The sequence below is a fragment of the Rhamphochromis longiceps genome, linkage group LG18, assembly GCF_057381845.1.
Source record: "Rhamphochromis longiceps isolate RC_006_pf linkage group LG18, R_longiceps_female_GT1.1, whole genome shotgun sequence".
Taxonomy (NCBI): domain Eukaryota; kingdom Metazoa; phylum Chordata; class Actinopteri; order Cichliformes; family Cichlidae; genus Rhamphochromis; species Rhamphochromis longiceps.
Window position 1 is genome coordinate 13,153,562 of NC_140574.1, and position 19,269 is coordinate 13,172,830.

General features: G+C 39.6%; 1 protein-coding gene across 1 annotated transcript in view; it reads left to right on the forward strand.

The window, feature by feature from the left end:
• The window catches only part of prkci (protein kinase C, iota), a 44,814-nt gene extending 30,768 nt beyond the window's left edge, over positions 1 to 14,046 (forward strand). Inside the window, exons 11-18 of the mRNA XM_085388379.1 lie at positions 1,388 to 1,474; positions 1,589 to 1,724; positions 1,873 to 1,960; positions 5,774 to 5,899; positions 6,265 to 6,344; positions 6,552 to 6,641; positions 12,555 to 12,670; positions 12,782 to 14,046. Of these exons, the coding sequence (XP_085244505.1) occupies positions 1,388 to 1,474; positions 1,589 to 1,724; positions 1,873 to 1,960; positions 5,774 to 5,899; positions 6,265 to 6,344; positions 6,552 to 6,641; positions 12,555 to 12,670; positions 12,782 to 12,869 (811 nt within the window). The 3' untranslated portion in view covers positions 12,870 to 14,046. The remainder of the gene's footprint in view (positions 1 to 1,387; positions 1,475 to 1,588; positions 1,725 to 1,872; positions 1,961 to 5,773; positions 5,900 to 6,264; positions 6,345 to 6,551; positions 6,642 to 12,554; positions 12,671 to 12,781) is intronic.
• Positions 14,047 to 19,269: the final 5,223 nt, after the last annotated feature.

Genomic DNA, 19,269 nt, shown 5'->3' on the forward strand with positions numbered 1-19,269 from the left:
CTACTACGTCCTCCTTACAACACATAGGGCGCACCGCGCTATAGGGCGCGCCGCACTTTTTGAAGAAAATCTAAGACTTTTAAGTGCGCCTTATGGTCGTGAAAATACGGTACTTCTATGTAAACAAAACACTTGTTTTTAGGTCATTAAAGCGTGTTCATGGTTAAGGTTATAGGAAAATCCCTGTCGCGGTAAAACATGTTTTGTGACAGTAAACGTAACTAAAATGACAAAGTTTGGTTTTAGAAGCTAACACATAAACAGTCCCTTGTGTTTCATTATACTTTAATCCCAAAGCAGCGAAGAGAGCACAAAGAACACAAGCAACACAAAATTATTAAGTGCATTTTTATTAGGTCATGTGTAAGGCCTGGGTTAGACTTCTGCAGGGAATCTATGTGGGACCTACAGTTTCGGCATGAGTGGCAAACGTCATTGCCGACATTTACGTTTGTGCTCCTCTGTTCTGTGTTAAATAGCTTGTGGTCGTGTCCTGGTGTTATATGTGCGGTTACACCCACGATGTAAACAAATAAAATGCTGGGACTTTTTCCCTTCTGGGTCGCCGCTCTTTGTTGTGGACAGATTTTGTCACTCGAGTTTTTTTTCAGTTCTTTGTAGATTCCCCTTTGATTCCCTTACATTCCAGTAGTTTCATCTGTCTCCCACCAGGAATTTGCTGACATTTGTGAGCCTTTATATCAATGCTATAATTATTACTCCTTATATTGAGGTGTCGATCAATATTCACTCACTGATAAATTAAAAAACAGCGGCGAAAAAGGTATCGCGGGTCGGGTTACGGTGTAGTTATGAAATGTTGGTGGATGTATATGTTTGAAGTATAAATCAGTCAGGCTGCTAAGTTATAGTAAAATCAGTTAATTTTGGTCATTGTTGGAATCTCTTATTCACTAACTTCAAATTTAAATACAGGGTTATATGGTAGGGATTTTGGCAGATTTAATAGGTCTTAGTGATCGAAGGCTTGCTCTCCGTCATAACATTTTGAGCTGAACTGAAGAGCAAGTTTGAGATTTGAGTGAGGGGCAAAAGTACGCAGCTGTAAAGGAGAGATGTGTTCTTTTTTTGTGCACGAGAACTTCATAAAAGCAAGAAAAGTAATCGCTTAGTGGAAAAATGTTTTGTTATGTTTTTATCGCCTTTGGAAGTAAAAATTTAATTGAAGCTGTAGTAAATATCCACCCCAGGCTGACTGTGTTACATGCAAGTTTTATACAGTGAGTGTAATAAAATCAGTAAAGCACATTAGCAGGAAAAAAAAAATGAGAGCGCTCATCCAGCCACCCTGACAGATGTCTTATGGATGATTGAAAGATGACTAATTCTGTATTTAAGAGAAATTAACTTCTGTTTCTTTCTGCAGACTCTTCTTTGTTATTGAATATGTGAATGGTGGAGATCTCATGTTCCACATGCAGAGGCAAAGGAAACTCCCAGAAGAACATGCCAGGTACAGTCTGGCCGTTTGCTTCACGTGTGATTAAAGGGACAGATGCGTTTTTAATTTCTTTATGCAGCTGGAGCTGAATTTAAAAACACAGTAATTTCCCTCTTTGGGTTTCAGATTCTACTCAGCAGAAATCAGTCTGGCGCTCAACTACCTCCACGAGCGGGGAATCATCTACAGAGACCTGAAACTGGACAATGTGCTGCTGGATTCTGAGGGTCACATCAAGCTTACAGACTACGGCATGTGCAAGGTGTGGTTTACGGATTAATGTGGTTTGTAATGATACCGCAGTGCACTTTGGATAAAAGCACCTGTACAGCTGCAGACGTGTCGGTTTACAGCCCTCTGAGATGATCTCACAGCTGATGATCTTTCTTTCTTTTTTTTTCTTCTTTCAGGAGGGCTTGAGACCTGGCGATACGACGAGCACTTTCTGCGGTACCCCCAATTACATCGCCCCCGAAATACTCAGAGGAGAGGATTACGGTGAGGATTACGACATGGAAGCACTTACCAGAAATGCTATCTAATTCTGCAGTTAGAAAGTGTGTGAGGCAAAACTGGGTTTATCTGCACTAACACACTCAAGCTACATTATATATAAACAATTCAACAACTGTAGACAAACGTAGGAACACATTTTCTTTGGATACATATTAGTTTTTTTAATTTAGGATATATGTAATTTATTTAAATGGTGCCCGACATACAGCAGTGATCTTAGTGCACAAAGGAAAACTGTCACCACTGTCGCCAATACCCCACAATACACAAGCCAGGTATCTTACACTGTCACCATAAACCAGGGCTACTAGTGGGTAGTGATTGGTAGAAGAGTTTTTTGCAACCCCTGGGTTATTTATTTCTTGGTTTAAAAAAAACAAACAAAACAAAAACACCTAGCTGAAATTTGTGTATGGTTCTGCATTGCAATATAAGCGTGTGCAACCGTCTTTAAATGTTTTCCAACAGTTATTGAAGCTGTTATTATTTAAATCAGCTCTATTTTCAGCAAATGTAATGATAAAGTGCATTAAAAGTTTCCTAACTACACCCTGAAAACAAGTTTTAAAAAGCTGTTTTCTCCTGGAAGTTGCTCTTTTAGCACCATCTTTGCTGTTGGGGATTTCTCAACTAATCTAATCTGGGTAATTCAGGACTCCTCTAATGTCTCTAATGGTGAGGCACACCTATTTGCAGGATGGGCTTAATGTGAGAGGGGGAAAATAGGAGTGAGAGATGTTCTGTTACTCGTGTAGTCCTCTAACTTTCTTTCTGAGGTGTCATTTTAACCCCTCAAATGTAGCAGAAATCACATTCTGCCGTGCCGTTAGCTTGTCCACATGGGGATTTTTGGTCAAAGTTATGGTTTATATAGCATCCACACCCCTTGATGAAAAGTAAAGACCCAGTTGGGTGACATTTAATGTCTAAAAACGGTAGTTTTTAAAGTTAAATAGCGTGCTTGTCTGTTTCTCTAAATCTGCTGACCTCTGCCTGTGTATGTCTTACTTGCCTAGCAGCCATTTCTGTCTTCATTCAGCAGCTATTCAGTTAATGCTACATTAATTCAGTTAATTTGCGCGGTTTAATTATAAAGTTGAGAGACAGCCCAAAAAGAAATGCAGTAAAATGTAAAAATGTGCAGATACATTTGGGGGGGGGGAAGAGGCATTTGTAATATTCATTGAATCACAAAGAAGCAGATTGAGGAAAAAATTAAGTTGTAAAACAATTTTGTGAAGAAAAAGTTTGAGATTTTGAAATGCTGATTAAACTTCAGTAGTACTAACAGTTGCTAACACAATGGGTTTGTTTGATAACATTAACTCCATTCTTTAACACTGGTTCATCTACAAAAGGCATTTTGTAGAGGCAGCCGTGCACTAACAGAAGTAGCTTGACTTGAACGGACAGCTTTGTTCTCACATTTCGTCTTTATTCTTGAAATTTTTACTTTATTCTCAACATTTGGACATAATGATGAATTAATCATAAATAAATACTGCTCCATCTAAACTCATATAAAGAGTCCAAATTGTGTGAAGCTGGCAACTTAAAGCATCTCGTAGTTCAGATGTACTTTCAGCTTCTCGGTGAAATATCAGTTTCTACATCCTCAGTGCTGCGTGTTCGACTATCCACACACGCAATGCTGTAAAAATAGAAAAGCCTCCTTGGTCACCAAATGTGGTGTCATGGCAACAAATTTTACAGTTAAAAGAAAAAGTTTTTGATTGTTTTTCCCTCCTTTATTTAAAAAAAAAAAAACAACACATATGAGCACAGCAGCTGTTTTTAGACACAGTAGGAACAGCACACGTGTGAATAATGAAATTAATGACGGCTGGGTTTGATTTTAGCTGCTCGCTCAGCTGTCGCGCTGCCGAGGCTGCTTACAACACCTGCGCTCTTCATACTGTGATGGCTGTAGTGGGAAAGTTGTTTTGTTTTTTGTTTTTTAAATGGGCCGAACGGCAAATTGTGTGGACATCAGAGTCACAGCAGGGGCATGTGTGATCCAGTGTAGGTCCACCATTGTTCTGAATGTGATCCCTTATCATTCAAACTGTTAACCCGATCAATGAGATGATTATACTTCACTGACTCCACGATGATCACACCTGCTTGTCTTTGTGTACAGAAAAACAAATGTCAGGCCCTTTTTGGGGTTTTTGGTTGTTACTTATGAAAGAAATCAGCAAAAAACACATTCACTGGGTAAATGCATCAGTTGTTTGTTTGAGTAGAGGAAGTCATGTCAGATCTGACCTTTTTTTTTTTTTTTTTTTTTTTTTTTTTTGGTCTTTATTTTTAGTCTTTACACAGAAAACTGCGTTCCAGGGTTTTCTTTCCTTATTTTAATAATAATTTACATACATTAAATTATTTTTAAGTTTAAAAAAAACTTAATGAAGTCAAAGACTGCATATAAAAGATGGACTTTTATATAAGGGGCGACTCGTGTGGCTGCAGAAACAAGTCAGATTGTATATATGATCTTCACATATTTTTATCCAGAACATGAGAGGAGGGTGTAGTTTAGGGAAGGTCTACCTTGTCCCTCAGTTTTTTGGTCTTCCCCTCATTTATCATGTCCGGTTTCAAAACATCAAGATGGCGATAGCCAAAGGAATCAGTTTGAGGATGCCACAATGGCATCTAAAATGTTCTGTTTTCTCTTTCATGTCTGCCTTACTTGTTTTACAACTTTCACATCATTACGGCTTCTTTTCTGTCGTTGTTTTGACAGAAATTTTGAATTCACAGAAATTTACCCTGAGTAGATTTTAAATTTTAAGTTGTTTTTCAGCTCTGTCTGTTTTCTTAACATTAGGGAGATATGGATATTTAATGTGATTGGAGGATTTCCTCCTTGTAAAGAAGAAACTGGAAGTTGTTTTTTCTGTAGCCACTTCCATTTTCGATCCAGTTTCTGGTTGGCAACATATCAGGATTACTTAAGCTTTGTTATATCCCATATGTTGTGCTGCTCGCCTCACATTCATATTGTGAAAATGTATGCAGTTTACATTAAAAACATCCTTATATCTCCATGTTTGCCCTTCTCCTTTCATGCTTATGTCATCAAGTCTTGTCCTGTTTTAAATCACATAGTAACACTACAGTCTTCTGAAATCTGTGATGTGGAGCAAAACCAGATGTTTGAAAGTGCTGTTACAAGTGAAGTGACAGCTAAGATTTGGTGAAATGATGCAGCTGTTCAGTTCCAATGCACATGTGCCAAATTCAAGGCCCGCGGGCCACATGTCTCTTAATTTTTAAATACATTTGGCTCGCTCCGTTTTCTCAGCTGAGGATGAGGTTGAGCATCTTATTAGCACTATTAGCATTATTTTCTTGACTAAGTATTATAAAGACTACAGTACTTGTTTCTAGACTAGCTTAGAGCTTTATGTGGACCAAACTGTAGGTGAGAAGGTGGTGTGAGACATACAAATGAATTTACTGGAAATGCATCTGTCCTTCATTTTCTTTCAGAGTTAAACTGATTGTGACATTCCTGCCCTAATGGCCTAAAAAAGAAAGAGAGAGAGAGAAGTAGGCAATCTGAATAATGTTCTTGTTGTCGAAGGTGTGATAATATACAGAAACCCCCACTTTTAAAGTGAAGGTGGTTGCTATAGTAACCCTGACATGCTGGTGTACTTTGAAGTTTTGTAAGTGGCAATTAAAAGTTCCTCCTGCAGTTGTCGGTCATTTGTGGTGTTTTGGCGTTTCAAAGCGTCAGAGCTGTAACGTACGATATGTGTGTGTGCGTTTGTGTGTGTGTCCCAGGGTTCAGCGTGGACTGGTGGGCACTAGGCGTGCTCATGTTCGAGATGATGGCGGGCCGGTCGCCCTTCGACATCGTCGGCAGCTCCGACAACCCTGACCAGAACACAGAAGACTACCTCTTCCAAGGTAACAGCGTGCTTCTGCGGTTCGTAAAAAAACTGCTGAGTTCATGCAACACCTTCATGTCGACACCTTTCTATTGGCTTCTCTCAATACCAGGAACATGCCATCTGTTACAGAGAGAAGTGTGAAACCATGTGTCCCCCCCCCCACCCCCCCCCCCACCCCCCATTATTTTAGTATAAATAGGGTTTTATATTGTGTTTGTTTCTTATAATTAACAGTGAGGTGGGTTAACAAAAAGCTTCATATCTTGGGCTGCTGCGAGCATACCCAGCAGGATTGAACTCATAACAGCAGCAGTGTTGGCACCATCTCATCCTCTCCTCTTCTTGTCCACCCCTTGACCCCTTTTCTGTCACCTCCTGCAGTAATATTGGAAAAACAGATCAGAATCCCACGCTCGTTGTCAGTCAAAGCTGCCAGCGTCCTCAAAGGGTTCCTCAACAAGGTAAGAGAGGGTCTGACAGGCCTGTAGCAGTGCCACCTCTTACTGGCATTTTTTTTTTTTTTTTTTTTGGGAAATGTATCCACTTTCCTTCCCAATTCTTTCTTCTCACTTTCTCCACCTTTCTTCTCGGGTATTGGACTTGTTATCTTTCCCTTCCACCATAGTCTCCCACCGTCTCTCACCCTCTTCTCGCTCTCACTCCCACAGGATCCCAAGGAGCGCCTGGGCTGCCACCCTCAGACGGGCTTTGCCGACATCATGGGCCACCCGTTTTTCCGAAACGTCGACTGGGAGCTCGTGAGTGATTCAATTTCATCCTCTGCTTTTCTCAGTCAGTTCTTTCAAATGAAGGAAATCAGCATTGGTGCATGTTGGATAGGTCAAAATAAATCCATACAATCGATTGCGGGGGAAAAGGGGGAGAAAAACAATAGCTGCCGCGAGACCGCAGAAGGTCAAATCTGAGTGCGCAGGGTCGCCGTCTCCTGCGCTCTTTCTCCTGCCCTGCAGGTATAGACGCTCTGTCAATACTGAGGTTATTAGCTGTGGGGTGAGACTTGTTTCTTTGTGAAGAGCAGGCAGCTGGAAACAGACAGGCCAGGCAGAAGACTGACAGCAGCAGATACGATTACTCACTCTCTCTCACACACACACACACACACACACACACACACACACACACACACACAGGAAGTTTAAAGACGGAGAGGAAACGAGAGGGGACGGATCACACGGGGCCGATATGTCGATCTCTGCATGTCCGGATTGTCGAGCAGTGATTCATGTTGACGAAGAAGCCATTAACACTCTAATTTCAGCGCCGCTGTTTACAAATCGTTTCATTCACAAATTTCGGCATGATTACTGGAACCTCAGAGAAGCTCGTAGGTTGGCTCAGATATCGCTGATGCTTTCTCTGAAGCTGCGGTTTGCACTCGTTGCCACTAATACTGAAAACCACATGCTTGACTGGATTCTTGCTATGACTGGTATTTGTGTCTGTGTATAATCCTTATTTATAGTTTATGCCTGAAAACCAGTATGAGTGTGAATACAAATGTAGAACGCAGTGCAGGAAATGAAGATGTGGACCTGTATTTACAGATGTTAGTCACTTGTTTGGTATCTCGAAATGACTTGTAGAAAAAAAAATACCGGTGAAATTTAAACTAGGGCTAAAAATACTTCGTTATTTCTGTTGCTTCCTGTTATCAGTTTCAGCGATGAGTAAATTATCACCCAGGAGTCTTTTTAGGTTCCTGTTTTGACCCTTAGAACCATGAAATGAGTGTCAGATGAGACTCACGGCCTCATGTTGATATTAGCTTCAACCTTACATATGAGCGCATGAACGAATGAATAATGTATGTATTGTTAATGTATCCAACTGAAGGACTGATGAGCTGATGGGGCCCGAACTGTGCTCATGGATGAGCTACAGCAGGGGTCGGCAACCTTTCTGATGATGAGTGCCATCTAAAATTTCCTCAGAAGTCAATGTGCCAATGTTATGCAATCATAACGCCCTATATTAACAGTTACACATTATATCGAACCACTTTATAGAATTATATTTGTTTGCAGATGTTTGCAGCTATCAGCAAATACTTATCAGCTATTTTGAAACAAAAAAAGACACTTTTTATCCATAACAAGAACTCCATAACAGCAAATGAACTGTACAACAGAAAATCCAAATGCTATTTATGGTCTTCCCACAACAATAATAAGAAAAATAAACTGAGCCAATATGGCATGTTTGTTAATACAGAGATACACATGTTAATGTGATCTCTGGTCTCCCACTCAGAGACACACGTCTCCGAGTGTCCAGCATTCAGACGGCTACCTGAGGACACTCTCCGTGTGAGAGAAAAATCTGTAGAGCCAAATACTGTAAATAATATCCCTGCAATGTTCTGAAGACAGTTAACCTTGTCAGGAAATGATGTCCAGCAGGTGAAAATGCAAGCTCCATGAACACGCACAGCTGTGGATTCCAGCTGCGTTCGTAGTTCTGCAAACTTTGGCCCCCACAGAGTCGAGCTTTTCAGTTCAATCAGCTGCATTTCAATTAACTGGCATTAACTCGGCCAGTTAATGCGAGACAAATCCAGCTGCTCATTAAAGCTTTCTGGTTTGATCAGTCTTGAGTCTACGGATGTATCCATGTATTTCCGTGGTGTGATCTCTGGTCTCCCACTCAGAGACACACGTCTCCGAGTGGGAGACCAGAGATCACATTAACATGTGTGTCTCTGTATTAACAAACATGCCATATTGGCTCAGTTTATTTTTCTTATTATTGTTGTGGGGAGACCATAAATAGCATTTGCATTTTCTGTTGTACAGTTCATTTGCTGTTATGGAGTTCTTGCTGCGCTGAGCAGAGAGCTCCTGAAGCTTTTGAAGTGTCAGAATGTGGAAATTTCAACATTGCTTGAAAAAACTGCCAGCTAGCAACGTCCCTCTCACCGGTAGGCTAAGTTATTTTTAGCCAATTACAAGTTGAATCTGGTAGTTGGGGTTGTTAGCTCATTAAGAAGCCAGTATGGCACAACTAATGTGTCTATGCGAGCTAACTTGCGATGTGCACCGCTGGCGCGGCCATTTATTTTTTATGCACCTTCTCAGATTAATTCACTGTGTGTCGTGCCCGGGGCTGGACTGGGACAAAAAAACAGCCCGGGCATTTTGACTAGAGACCGGCCCACCAGGTATTGAAGCCTTTGAATGAAAACAAACGCTGTTGTGACAGTGATGTACACTTTCTTGTTGGTATATGTATGATTTCTATACATTTTATGTCAGATAAAAACTTTGGTTGTAAGATTCAGATAATTATTTATTAAAAGCTAGATATTTTAAATGAGAATAAGAAAGTATTTCTTTGTGCCCCCCTTTACCTGTTAATGTCCTACCTGGCCCCCTGGCAAAACTTGGCTAGACCCGCCCCTGCACAGTTACCAGCTGTCAGCTACTTAGAAAAAGATCCTGGGGTTATTTGTCTCTCAGAAACAGTTCATAGCTTTCCTTCAACTCATTCATGTCACCTAAAAGGTAAACCTGTTTCTCCATCACCTGTTCAGTAAGGACATCTCCTGGTTTCATCTTCATGTTTCCCTCTCACCACATATCCAAACCGACATCATGACCAGCAGCTTTACAGCTGTGGCTCCAGCAAACATCAGCTGATACTAGAAATTAATATTAAATAAATTCTAACATCAGCTGATCAAGCTTAAACGTGCTGCTGTTGTTTAGCGCGGTTTCCTCTTTCTGGCACAAAGTGGGCGATAAACAAACAAGAGAGACGATCAGCTGATCATTGATCAGTTTCATGATTGAAGTAGAAACAGGAGAAAATATGAGAGAAGAAGAGGCAGCTGTGCAGCGTAAACACAGAATAATTCCAGCTTTGTGTCTTTTTCATTGTAGCTGAAGTCCGGGACAAACTGTTCCTTTTCACCTCAATAAGAAACGCGTAATATTTTCTCTGAATACCAGACGATTCCGTTTTTTAATGGGATGGTTGACAACTCTACTAATTAACCTTATGAATAAAATAAAGTTCACTATCAGTAACATCATAGCACCCACCCAGCTGTATAGAAACTCCGTCATGCTTGTTAGTTCGCAGTACGAGTTATTGTAACTGACTAAAAGTCAGCACAACGAAAATAAACTCAACCTAAATTTGTTATGTATCTGACCCAGATAGATTGCAGGTCATAACTTCTTACCTGAAGTTCAGTTCACCTGACACTCGGACCGGTGGCCGCCTCTGGTCTCTCCTCCTCCTGCCTCCCCTTTCTCTCATCCACCTGCTGGCCTCTGTGGAAGCGCCGCCATTGCCACCACCAAACAACTGAGCTATTTTTACACATTGACCAGCATCTGGCCAATCCACCACCTCTCATTGTTTATACCGTTACAAAAAAAATAAAATAAAAAAAATCGGCACATAAAAACGAAAAATCACCAACAATGCCTGGTGGGCCGATGGCCAGTCCAGCTATGGTCGTGCCATCAGTTAATGAAAATGACAACAATTGGAGGGGGAGGGGGGGGGGCGGAGTTTGATATGCCAACTGATAAAAAATGAAATCACATAAAGTAATGACAAAGATGAGGCAAACACGACTTAGTGTGATAAACTTTGTTTCTGAACACTTTTATTGAACCTTCTTTATTTAATTTATCTGTTTTACTTACCTGTCTCTGTTGTTTAAGGAAAAATAAAATTAATTAATTAAATAAAATTAATTAATTTAATAATAAATAATTTGATTTTATGTTAAGTTGTTTAAGGTAAAGGATGAAAGTGAATTTTGCAGTTTAGGGCTAATTGTGTTTAATACTATTTGTTTTTGGGGTTTTTTACTTAATTAGAATGAAATTATACTGTTGTGGTATTTTTAGCGATGAGAACAAATCTGTCATATCTGAATTTGCTGTCACGTATTCGTCGTACTTTACTAAAAAAAGTTTACATTTTCTACCCATTTATAAACTTAATTAACTCTCAAGTGACCTCTTCTAGAGTCATTTTGGACCCCCGCCACATGTTTATATGCGTCGTGACATTTTTAAATTGTAAAAATACTAACCTACCTCCAATATCTTAAATTTCTCATATGAAATTGGCCCATTGATGTGGCATGGATAATGGAAAACTGTGTCATCAAAATATTACTCTGCACAACATGCATATATTACAGACACACAAGATATCTTTACCCCTTGAAAGCCTGTTAGGAGTGAGCCTTGAAGCTCTTTTGTAGAGTGATCAGCTTCTATCATATTCTGTCAATACTGTGTTAGACCTCACATTTATTGATTTATTATAGAGGTCAAGGAGAGGGGTCTCTGCCTATGCAGCTGCCTATGGAAAAACCCAGAAACCGTTCAATGGGCATCCAACCCTCGTCTTTATTGATATACCAGGAGGTGGTCAGGAGTGATGTGTATGCTAAACAGAAGCCTGGAAGCAACAAAGGATTAATAAAGCACCCTGACTGTGAAGACTTGATTGTAATTTGTTGATCAAAGTTAGTTTCGAGTTTGGTGTTAGGCTCCCAGCAAACTGTAATACACAGTTCACTCAAACACACCTTAATAATTAAAACAGTCTGTTATTGAAAAGAAAATACAGGAAATTTATATTTGACTAAATTTGTAAACTCTCTCCAGAGAAAACGACATTTAAGTACATCAGAACATTTTAGAGTGTTTCATAGATAAAGACAACTCTTAAAAGCCATTAAAAGCATTACTGTATAAATTATAGTATGGTCATTTAAGTGTTAAACTAATCCAGATTAAATCTGCTTTAAATCTTTTAAAGAAGACAGAGCACGTAACATCAGCTTTATCTGCACAGACAGACAGACAGACAGACAGGGCAGCTCGCCAGGATCACCATGACCTCTTTTCCCTGTTTGGTCTGGAGCTGAGACCCAGCACTCGGTCAGAGTGTCTGGAGGATCAGCTTACAACCCTCCCACCCCGTTTCCCCCAACGCTGATGTTTGCCCCGCAGTGTGCTCTCTGGCCTGCAGAGGGAGCAGTTATTGCCCTCCAAACAAGTGCAGTAACACTCGGGACAGAGAGCTGCACGTACACTGTGATAAATGAAACCACAGGCAGAGGAAATGAGTGGAAGTCCCTAATAAAAGTTTTTACTCTGTGTTCAAATTTTTTCATATATCTGTACCTGAGCTGAGGTGATGCAAACATTTCCCCGTTGTGGGATCAATAAAGTCTTATCTTATCTTATCTTATCAAATGCTTTTGAGTGGAGAGGACGTCACTCAGGCCTGATTACAGCTGCGGGAGAGCTTATCCTCTCAGAAATCCTGTTGGACAAACTCATATACAACCTTGATACAGTCACTATTTGAAGCTTCTTAATAAGACTGCAAACAAGGATTGTTTCCATTATTCACAGATTATTTCTCAATAGATTCATCTCTTAGTGTATGAAAAATATAGTCACAGTTTCTCAGAGACCAAACAGATGCTTTGAAATTAGATTTTTCTGGCCACTCTGAAAAGCTCCTTTTTTTTTTTTTTTTTTTTTTTTTTTTTTTTTTTTGGTTAATCAATCACAAAAATACTTGCAGATTAATTTTCTATTAAGCAACTAATTGGTTATTTAAAGAATTATTTAAAAACTGGGTCCTACCTTCGTCCTTTGCTTTACTTCCAGCTGGAACATAAACAGGTGGTCCCTCCGTTCAAGCCCAACATCTCAGGGGAATACGGACTGGACAACTTTGACGCCCAGTTCACCAACGAGCCAATCCAGCTCACGCCTGATGACGAGTGAGTCAGCGCTTCATTTTGTGCTCATTTCCTGTTGCAGCCTCAGTTTTCTGTCGATTTTAACCAACCTTTTGATCTTTTCTCCTCCATTTTTTTTTTTTCCTTTTTCAGGGACGTCGTGAAGAAGATCGACCAGTCTGAGTTTGAAGGCTTCGAGTACATCAACCCTCTGCTCATGTCGGCGGAAGAGTGTGTGTGAGGGGCCGTGGCGTCTGTGCACACGCACACCACACACACACACACACACTCATGCACGTGTTTACGTGGCGTCTCAGTGTCTTCAAGCTGCATGTTTACGAGACAACCCGATGACATCCACCTTCTGTTCGAGGGCCGCACACATGCACAAGTAGAACGCTTATTTGCCAAATCGAATCTCACACTCTGCCATTTATAGCCACTTGTCCTTAAGCCTACCTTCTTTCTTAATTATTTTTATATCATGTAAATCTGCACTGATATCAGAAATATCTCGTCGGGGCCTCTTTGTCGGTGGCCAAAGTGGCTGCTAAGTTCTTCCAGTGTCGCTGTATGTGTGGGGGGGTGGGGGGGAAGAGGCATGGCCCCCTCCCGACAGATGAACTGAGCTTCCTCTTCTTCCAGCTGGTGGGGTGTTTTCAATCCATATTTTATTTGTACATACATGAAAATACTAATGAGGATAAACGTTAGACAGCGACTTTTTAGCTTCAAGCCAGTCGGACAGCACTGACATCTTAAAGTTTTTGGAATTAGCTTTGTCACGACGTCCCCCGCCCTTCTCTGTAGAAAAAATAATAACACTAGCCTTTAAAAAAAAAAAAAAGAAAGGAAAAGAGTAGAAATGAAAAAATAAATAAAAACAATATATTTTTCTCATGTTTTGTTTACCATTTGTCAAAGTGTTAAATGTTCCAGCCCTGAGTAAAAAACAAAACAAAAAAAAACATGAATGCTCAACGTCTGGACGGTAAGGGGCTACTTCAGGTCCCTTCTTCCACAGTGAAGGAACCGAAGCGGCAACGTAACACTAATAACAAGGAAATGCTCTCAAACAGTGAAATGAAGACGCTCGTTCTGGAAAAATGGCACACGATACCTGAAAGCTGGAGCACAGGTTTGTATCTTTCTGCGCGGGGGCTGTTGGTGACGCTCACATTCATACAGAACCAAAAACTAAACACATGAAATGTCTTGCTGGTACGTATTAGAGGGTACAGAATACGTAAGGAAGATGTGCTGTCATAGAAATATATATATTTAGATCCCCCTCTTATTTTAACACTTTCTAAAAATTTATGATCTGTTATCAGTCTTTCTTTCTTTGGTATTCATTCCATGTTTGTCTTTTTTTTTTTTTTTTTTTTGTGCTGCAAATCAAATATTAAAAGAAAGAAGAGCTCAAAAGAGCAGCGGACCGCACCGTGAAAAGGTTTTAAAGCTGTAACCCATATCCACTGGACTCAGTTTTTACCATGTTCGGCCCACAGTTTATTTTCTGAATTAGATATTTTATAAAACTGTTAAAAACATAAAGCATAATAAAGACTCGCTCTGTACCCGCAAACTGTAAGCGGGGGTGCACAAACCTCCAGGTCCTCTGGCGGAGCACTCTGATCTGTTACACTTGTTACTGTTGCTTTGTTGTTTCTTTCTTTTGTGGATATGGTTAGTTTTGATTGTTTTTTTTGTTCTTTTTTTTTTTTTTTAATCACTACATTGATTCCAAAATGTTACTGGGTGATCCCAATGGAAACACTTTTTGTTGTACTTGTTGTGTTTTGAGGATGTTTGCCATCCACAGGACACTGGTGAACTTTATTATTAGCGTTCAGAGAAAAAAAGAAAAAACAGACACTAAAATAAACATTTTATTTCTCTCCTTGTGGTAATATGTGTTTGTTGGTGTGGCTCTGTCTTTGGTTTAAAAGGCACTAGTAAGTACAAAAGAAGCGGAAATAAATTAGAGCTCTTAATGAATTATAAAGATACTATTTAGGAGGAAAAGCCTTTAGTACGTTCAATGAAAAGCAAGAATTAAAAAAACAGAACTAGAGGAAGTGGGAGTGAATGCAGTACAGGGTTCAGAATTTCATTTTTGTGCATCAGATATTGATTGTGGTTAAAAATACAGCAACGTTTCTACTGATTTGTTTGATTCAGCCACTAAAAACACATATGTAACACTTTTTGTCCCTTGGGTTATCTTCAGAATAGTTATGTGGTTCAGAGGAATAATTAATATTCAGTACGAGTTTTCATTTCCCTTTGAGGAGCTTTGGCAAGTAGATCTCCGGTGACGTCACAGCAACGTCACCGCTGCTCACCGTGCAGCTGAGGATTCAGATGTTTTGATAAAAAATTTAACACGGTTGGGAGTTGGTTTTTTGTGCCAGGGATGAAACGCTGGGTATCTTTGCCTCTGCTCCTTTTCTCTCTACATTTTTTTCCTTTGAGTCTGTCTCTCACTGGTCCCTCTGATTACATCACTCAGACATCAGAGACCCTGGTTAATGATGGAAATAAACCTTTTGGTTCTTGGAGGTGCATCATTTTACTCTGTAAAGCATGTACTTTCTGTTTCATATAATTTAGTTCATTTCACTTTCAGTCAGTGTGAGTGAGTGTACTTCAGCGGTTACACACCCACACACACATTAACTGATAGTTTCAGTATTGCATACAACAATTCCCATCATCCTGCTATAAATTAATCTCCTGTTCTTGAGTATAACTGGTGGTCTGCACCCTGTCATTCTTCCATTAATGAAGATGTCTGGTGATTATACACTGATAATGATACGCCTACTTCATCGAGAGTCTAGACTTGGTTAGATGTAACGTTATTTCTCTTAACCATGGAAATAATTCTGTCATCATCCACTTCAGTCGTCCTCTGTGGTTTTTCAGGCCTTTCAATGTTGCTGAATTGTCCAGTGCGTCCATTCTTTTTACAAACGTACACCAAACATCAAATTTATTCATTCAGATAATTAATGACAAAGAAAAATGTGATTCGTATAAACAATGTACACCAATCAACTAACTTTTATTTGACCTGATTCGATTACATTTGATATTGTACATGTATAACAAAATTTACACATTTAATTTAAAGTGAGGATTTTGAGCTCTTTCTCTTTGAGCTCTTTTTTGCTCGCTCTCTCTCTCTGATGGGTTTATTTGATTTATTTTGGTCTTTAAGCCTAACGATGGCGTCCCTCACTTGTGCTCTCATTTGTTTGAAGCTCACATTGAGAATTTAAGTGACAATTTACCAAATGCAAGCTTAAACCCTGAAATCAACTCGTATTTTGTCACTGAGTAATCAGGGAACCAAGATTATTATTGTGATCTAAAATTAAACTAAAACTAGATGTGAAAAGAGAAAACTTTCAAAAAATTCTATACAGTGACCAAATTCCAGATTTTAAAGTGGTTTTAAGTGGATGAACAACTTGTATACTTTGAAGTAGAATAATACCATTTTTCACCTGTTTATTTTTCGCAGGCACGTCGTAGACTTTTTAATCTGAAACCCTTTCTCAACCTTATGCAGTCGTAGATTTCATATCGCTGGATTCAGCACAGCTGGACCTCTTCATCAAACCCCGGCTGGTGTTTTTGTGATGGTCCCAACCAAATCTGCCTGCAAATAATTAATTTATTTTTATTAATGACAAATATGTTAATGCAATAACCAATTTCACATGTGGGAGAGAATATGAAATACTATGTTATGCTTTGTTATACTAGAAGCAAAGACAGGTAGATTCTTCCTTTTGGGATTTGTGTGTGTGTGTGTTTAAATCCATCGAGTAGTTGTGAAACTTTGGCAATAAAAGTTGTAATTGAATAAATAAAGTATGCTGCACCAGTGACACCCACACTGGAGCAGTTTTTCAGGGTGGCTCTTGCACTAAAGAGGATTTTTCTTTCTTTGGTGCACTCTTGGGCTCATGAAACATCACAATGGGACTTTTCACTGCTGCCCACTCCCAAACATGAGCTCTCACCCACACGAGTGTCTGGAGAGAAGGGAAATATACTCGAGGTGCAAGGTTGTGCTCTTTTACTCCAGCTCCCTGTGGCTCTGATGGTCACATGACTCCTCTTTGACTTTTAGAAGGGTCTTGTCATCCCTAGTGGGCTAAAAGGTCACGAACACAGACAGCGCTGTGCGTTAAGAGGTGAAAGTTAGGTCATGGAAATAATGGTGTGTCAAAAATAATAAAATATATTGATTAGTGTGCTGCAATAGCTCGCACAGCAGTGGGCAGGGAACCATCCTACTCCTCTCAACCATCGTAGAGGATGAACCAGGAAATTTTGTAGAAATTGCTCCCTTTGTGCGACTGCAGAAGACATGGTGCTGCAAGCAGGGCAGCACCAAGGATAAATGTCTTTTGCATAATTCTCTATTCCCGTGATGGCATATTTGACATTGTTCCTGTGCCCTCTCTGGTGGAGAACAGGGGTAGGCCTCCCCAGGCGCTGTGGCTTCACATCGCCCAGTGGAAGACACGGGGAAGGCTAACCTTGCATAATTAATGATGTAAAACAGGGAACGGGCTGAAAAAAAACATCCTGTTCTAATTGCACTTATCTTGTTGGGTGTTTTATTCCGTCCCTGGGGGGATTAATTAAGCAACACAAAAATTATACTTAGTAAAACACACGGTGAGGTGCATCTCACTGCTTTTAGTGGCGCTCTTCACTGTAACGCTAATGACTTACTCTGAGTGACTAACATCTGCAGTCAAACATGTAGGCTTGTTTCTTATTTGTCACTTAAGTGACTGTAAACAATGCCATTAAAGCTTCTTGAGCCATAGTGTAACAAAAACATGGGACGAACACCTTCATATTGTGTGTAAATGAGTGGGGCTGACAAATGTGCTCAGCTGCAGTAAAGACAGCAAACCGATGACTGAAAAGTGAAAAAAAATCTTATCAGAGATTTCAGTTTTAGTTGGTTTGATTTAGTCGTTGGATATTACACCACACTCCACTTTAAAGATTAAAGACTAAAAGTACTTTTAATTTGTCTTCAAATTCAGCAATACTCTTAATCCATGTCAGGGGAACTGGGTGTCTGCATGTGTCTACATGCTTACATATGTCCTCCTCATTAAATCTGCTCTACCCAGCAGCAAGAAGAAACCAGAAACACAGCAACATATAATATAACCATAGAGTACAGTGCAAACGTCTGGAGCCACCCCTCATTTCTGCATATTTTGCTGGGAGAATAGGAAACAGGTGCAGTGATTTATTGAAATGTGCAAACTTCCATAATGTTGAGGACCGGACTCTGGGAGGCCAATCGATGACTGACAGTGTCCACTGTGTGTTTCCACTGTGTGGTATGGTTTTATTGCATTGGCTGAAAAATGAAGACGTTTCCAATCAGACACTTCCCAGATGGTTTTGAATGCTCGATCAAAATTTGATGGTACTTTTCTGCATTTATGATTTCATCAGTTTTGACAAGATCTCCAACATTGCCGGCTCAAACTATGACAGTGCCTCCACTGTGTTTTACAGATGGCTGTAGACACTCACTGCTGCACTTCTTGTGATCTCCTTCGTACATATCAACGATAAATTGATCCAAAATGTGTTGAAAGTTTAATATCTACATTCATCAAACCTGTTTCCACTAATTTTCAGCATAATTCAGCATACCTCAGCCTTTTCTCCCTCTTTCCCTTCCTTAAGAACGGCTTCTTGACATCTGCCATAGATATTTTTGCCTACCACTTCTTCTTTTGTCCTCCAAGGTTTTTTTTAATTTAATTTTTTGGACTTTGAAGTTTTGTTTATTTAAATAATCTATTTAATTTCTGGTTTGTTCAGTGTTTCCATTTACTTCTCGTCGTCCTCAGCTGTCTCCACTTCCACTGATTGCCCTTCTGTATATTTATGGTCACTATCTCTCCTTTTATTTATCAGAGTGACCTGACCCAGTGTTACTCTGTTTTTGGTTTAAGTAAATGTATAATGTTCTGTTTTTCTCATTTTGTACTGTGTGTGTGTTCAGTTGAATAAATGGCTTACTTTATATCAGTCTTCAATTTCCTCCAAGCGTCTGCATTGAGGTCCTCACTGCATTCAGTCAGTAGCCTCCTCAAATTTAATAACAGTTTCCTCAAATGTAGTATGAAGTATAAACTGTAAATCATGCCAAGATATGTTTTTCAGCTAATAATGCTTTGGGAATTGGCTTGTTGCTCCAAAAATACTATTATATGCTATATATTATGTTATCATTATAATTTTTAATTGATTCAACTAAAGAAATACAACAAAAATGGGTTTTTGTGACAGGTTGCTAGTAACACAGTGATTAAAGATATAATTTGAAATTGGTTCTTAGCGAAGTTGTCTGTTATTGTGTATAATCCCTTGAGTTCGGTGAATTTTTATCCTAGAATTATTCTTAGGTCAGTGTTACGTAGCTTAAAATAAGAAAATGGTCAGGTACAAGGACTGGAATGCAAATGAGTGAAAAAGCAGCCAATGTCCAAAGACAAACTTCTGAAAGCCTCCAGAAAGCCTGAAGAACTCCAGACTGCTTTTAAGAAATTAGGAAAAAGTGACTCCTTGGAAACAAAATA